The sequence below is a fragment of the Merops nubicus genome, unplaced genomic scaffold (assembly GCF_000691845.1).
Source record: "Merops nubicus isolate BGI_N331 unplaced genomic scaffold, ASM69184v1 scaffold30010, whole genome shotgun sequence".
NCBI classification, from domain to species: Eukaryota; Metazoa; Chordata; class Aves; order Coraciiformes; family Meropidae; genus Merops; species Merops nubicus.
In genome coordinates this window covers 10,427-15,008 of record NW_008585367.1, presented here as the reverse complement: position 1 = coordinate 15,008, position 4,582 = coordinate 10,427, and the positions used below count along the sequence as shown (strand labels likewise).

Here is a 4,582-nt window from a genome sequence, read left to right as displayed (position 1 = left end):
CTGAGGGATGGAGCAGCTCCCCGGGCTCTGGTTCTGCCCTCGATTCCAGCCCAGAGCCCGGGGGGTTGCGGAGCTGGAAGCGAAGGCAGGGTTTGGAGCTGTAGGAGGGAAAATTAAAAGAAGGAAGAAAGTAGACAGGAATTTTGTCTTTTACCCTGATCTGAATTCAGAGATTTGTGGCTTTTTTGCTGCTGAAATGCTGCTGCCAGGGAGATGTTTCCTCTCAGGGACGGGCGTGAGGAGAGAGACCGTGGAGACTTCAGCAAGCCCAGCACCTGCCTCAGCTCCAGCTGCCCTCAGCGTGTCCCTCAGCATCACCCAAACCCGACAGGAGGGTCCTGGTGTGCAGCAGGCTGAATCTGTTACCCGCTCAGGGAATTAATCACCTTCCTCAATGAAAAAAAACACACTCCTGAACTTTTTTGGAGTCCCCTTCTCAGCCTGGCTGCTGCTGAAGCTTTGTCTGCAGAACTGGAACCGGTTGTAGGTGTCCCCCAGCTGCTCCCCCACCTAGGGAGGGGGGCTGGACCACTGGAATCTCCCCTCCACTCTCAAACACTAGGCACAGATCCTGCTCCAAGGGTAGTTTTTGTCTCTCCTGTCTCAGTATTATTTTGCAGATAGTTATTTTGGGGTTTGTTTTCCTGTGGTCCCTCTGTGCCAGCCCAGAGAGTTCAGCTGGGACAGGAGCTGTTGTGCTGCAGTGGTGGCTCTTACAGCACCAGTGGGGATCCAGGTGGGTTAGCCAAGGGGAGAACACTAGCAACGTGACTAAATCTGAAGTAACTTTCCCCATTATAACTGTCCTCTGAACTCTGAAACAGCTGCTCACTTCAGGTACCACTCTGACCTTCTCTTCTGAGGAGCATGTGGCTGCAAACTCTACATTGCAGTTGTGCTTCAGGTTTATACTCCAGACCTCCCATCACTTGTCCTCTGTTCCATGGCATTCCCCCTCCCCAGTCCCCCACACCTTGGTGGCAGGAGCCCCAGGGACTCATCTCAGCCACCTCCTTCCCAGAGACCCAGACCTCCAGGGACAGCTTTCACTGACAACTCATGTCCTCGCTGGCAGCCTGCCCTGGTGATTTTGGCAGCAGCACCTTCAACCTTCAGTCCCATCAGTAAAAGGCTGCCCAGCTATGTCTACTTTTGTTGACAGTCATCTCCAGCATCACCTTCTTCCTCCCCTCAGCCTTCCTGGCTCTGTTCCCTGCTGCAATTCACAGTCTTGGTAAGAGATGTTGCTCACATCTCTGTTGGCCCTGATTTGGGTTTTATTTTCTGCTGGAAATGCATAGGACTCAGACCCTGCTCTCAATTGAACCACCTTGAGAGGGACAAAGTCACCAAAGGTTTCCATGTGTCTCTGGTTGCCCACTGAGGACACCGCTGACCTCTCTTCTCCTGTTCACTGAGATCTGCCAGTACAAAGCAGCACAGCCCAGTTTGCAAACAGTGCCCAGCTGGTTTTCTTCTAAGTTTGGGGTATTTTGGTTGTTGCACAGTCACTCCTCAAAAATTGGACTAATTAAAATAATTACTGCAAAGCGCATTAATTATTTTACTTATTTACTTATAGATCTTCTTGGTGAGAGGGCAGAGAACTCTGCTCTCTCTGTTAGTGTCCAGATAGGGCTGTGGCTTCAAAGGTCTCCAGTTCATCCTCCCATGGAGCGGCCAAGGTGCCACCCATTGTGTCTGCACAGCAAATGCAGGAGGCAGAGAAAAATCATGACTTCATAGTTTACCTTTTATTTTTCCAGCCTGGCAATCCAACTCTCCAGAAGTGCCGGGGAAGCATCTCCAGATCAGAGGAGGCAGGAGATGGAGCTACAGACTTTGCCCCTGCAAGCTGAGGTGGAAGGAGGCTGAGAGATGAGGAAGACCAGGCACTCCTCGTTGCCCCGGAGCTGGGTGGGGCAGCAGCACCCTTTCCCTTACGGGGAACCAAGTGCCTGTGTGTGTCCTGGTGGTTGTTTTGTCCTCCTGGGGAGCCCATCCTCATAACGCTGTGGCCCTTTGGTCCCTGCCCCACCATGCACCCCTGGGTGCCGAGCGCCGCCGCCACGCAGGACGCGGTTCAGTGCGTGGTGCTGAAGACCCACCCCTGCCAGGAGTGTGGCAAGTCCTTCAGCAAGAAGGGCAACCTGAAGAGGCACCAGCGGATCCACACGGCAGACGAGCTCTTCGCTTGTGGGGAGTGCGGGAGGCGCTTCACCACCCGCGGCCACCTCAGGACCCACCAGAGCATCCACACAGGAGAGAGGCCCTTCTGCTGCGGGGAGTGCGGGCGCCGCTTCCGCCTGCAGATATGCCTGGCCGCCCACCAGAGGACACACGCCAAGGGGGGTCCCTTCCTCTGCGCCCACTGCGGCAAGAGCCTGAGCACAAAGATCTACTTCAACATCCACATGCGCACGCACACGGAGAAGAGGCCCTTTGCCTGCACCGAGTGTGGGAAGAGCTTCGTGAAGAAGGGCACCCTCACGGCCCACAGGGAGGTCCACAAGCGGGAGAAGCCTTTCAAATGCCCCGACTGCAGTAGGTGCTTCGGGCAAAGTGCCACGCTGCTAGCCCACCAGAAGGTACACCTCCGAGGGGGGCCTTTCATCTGTACCGAGTGTGGGAAGACCTTGACCACCAAGCGGTATTTCAGTGTCCACCAGAGGAACCATGCTAAGCAAAAGACACTTGAGGGACACATGAATGGTGCGTCTCTCCAGGTCATTCAGATTAAAGAAGAACCTGATTTTGCCTTCGTGTCAGAGGAGAATACGTTGGGGAAAATGTCCCATGAAGGAGAAGTAGCCCAGGGGTGTAGCATACCTAGAAACTCATCTAATCCAAAAATCCCTCCTTGGAAAATCCAGATGAAGGAGGAACCACAATCACCCAGTGATGACACAGCAGACATTACTGCAATAGCCTGCGGGAAACTTTACATCAAGGAAGAGCCACCAGAAAACCCAGACTATGGAAAGGTCTCACGGATGGCTTTACAGGGGAGACAGCTTAAAAAGGAAGAAGATGCTGATGGGCAGCATGTACAAGAAGTCTCCATGGCCAGTAACCAGGTGCTCCATGTGAAGGAAGAACCACAGGAAAGCGTTGCATGTGGGACGCATTATGGGCAGAAGCCAAACCTCAGTGCCATCCAGAGGATCCAAGTGAAAGAGGAACCTGGCGTGGAGGCCAACCACCAAGTGACCCAGAGCCCAAAGAAGAAGCAGAAAAAATGCTATCAGCCCACCAAGGAGGGGATGCTGGAGAACCAGGAGAAATCCATGTCCAAGAGAGATCCCCCAGCAAAAAGAGCTCCCAAGGGTGAACGGCTGTTCCCCTGTCCTGAGTGTGGGAAGGGTTTCAACCAGAAGTCGAACCTGACGAGGCACAGGAAGATCCACACGAGCGAGGGGCCGTACAGGTGCGGCGAGTGCGGGGAGAGCTTCCGCATGCACCGCAAGCTGACCCGCCACCAGCGAGGCCACCTCAGCGAGCCCTTCAAGTGCCCCGAGTGCGGGAAGAGCTTCACCCAGAGGTCCAACCTCGTGCGGCATCAGAGGATCCACACCAAGGAAGAGCCCTACCAGTGCCCCGAGTGCGAGAAGACCTTCAACCAGAAGGCCAACCTCTTCCGTCACCAAACGATCCACGTCCGCATGGGGCCCTGCAAGTGCACCAAGTGTGGGAAGTGCTTCCCCCAGAAGCGCCACCTGATCAAACACCAGCTGCTCCATTCCAGAGGTGGAGCCTACAAGTGTGGGCTCTGCGGGAAGCGCTACCGGCTGAAGAAGTACCTGAGGAGGCACCAGAAGATCCACGCGCGGGAAGGAGCTGCTCCCTGTGCACAACGGGGGGAGGCCACAAGGACCAGGGGTGGACAGCATGGCACTGAGCAGACAGCTCCAGCCCCCACGGCCCCCGTGAAGAGTGAAGAGGAGAGCTGAGTGGGTCTGCTGCCTGCTCCTGGGGGAAAGTCCTTCAGGAGAGGGGAGGGATGGAGGCAAATTTTGCCAGCCTTGTGGGTGGGGTATCTGGGGGTGAGGAGGTCAACCTGAGGGGACAGGGAGGTTGAGGGGGCAAAGCACAGCTGGAAACTGGTCCTCTGCTGCTGTTAGAGTACAGCCCTTGGGGTGTCACCTGCTCGCAGCTGTGGGATGGGGCTGGAGACACAAGCCTCCTCAGAGCACTCTTGGAGATGGAGGGGTAAGAGCCTGGCACCCTTTGTAATGGTATCCGTGTGCCTCTAAAGCCTGGTGAAACTGTGGATGCCAAAATTGTCTTGGGTGGGCAACAGATAGCCAGAAGGACCAGGCAGGTGTTATTTTTATTACATTACTGAGTTTCTGAGAAAGCTGAGGGGAACCTCTCCTATATCTAGGCAAGGGTTTAAAGCAACAGCCAACTCTCTTCTCCTTCATGTAGCTCTGATCCACACCTGGATCCTACTGGGCTGATAAACCCTAGACAAGGGGTTGGTATAGATCTGGGAGAAACTACTGCCAGCCACACAAGGGGTTTAAGCCTTGGATGTCCAAAATGGGGCTCACAGATTGGCTTATGTCAGATGCCTGAAAGT

General features: G+C 54.9%; 1 protein-coding gene across 1 annotated transcript; it reads left to right on the top strand.

Moving 5' to 3' along the window:
- Nucleotides 1-1,997: 1,997 nt before the first annotated feature.
- LOC103779676 (zinc finger protein 850-like) lies at nt 1,998-3,950 on the top strand (the record flags this gene model as incomplete). Its single annotated transcript, XM_008947324.1, is given in 2 exon segments — nt 1,998-2,106; nt 2,108-3,950. Coding segments are annotated over 2 exon segments (1,952 nt in total), but the record flags the coding sequence as incomplete, so codon positions are not given.
- Between the last annotated feature and the right edge of the window lie 632 nt (nt 3,951-4,582).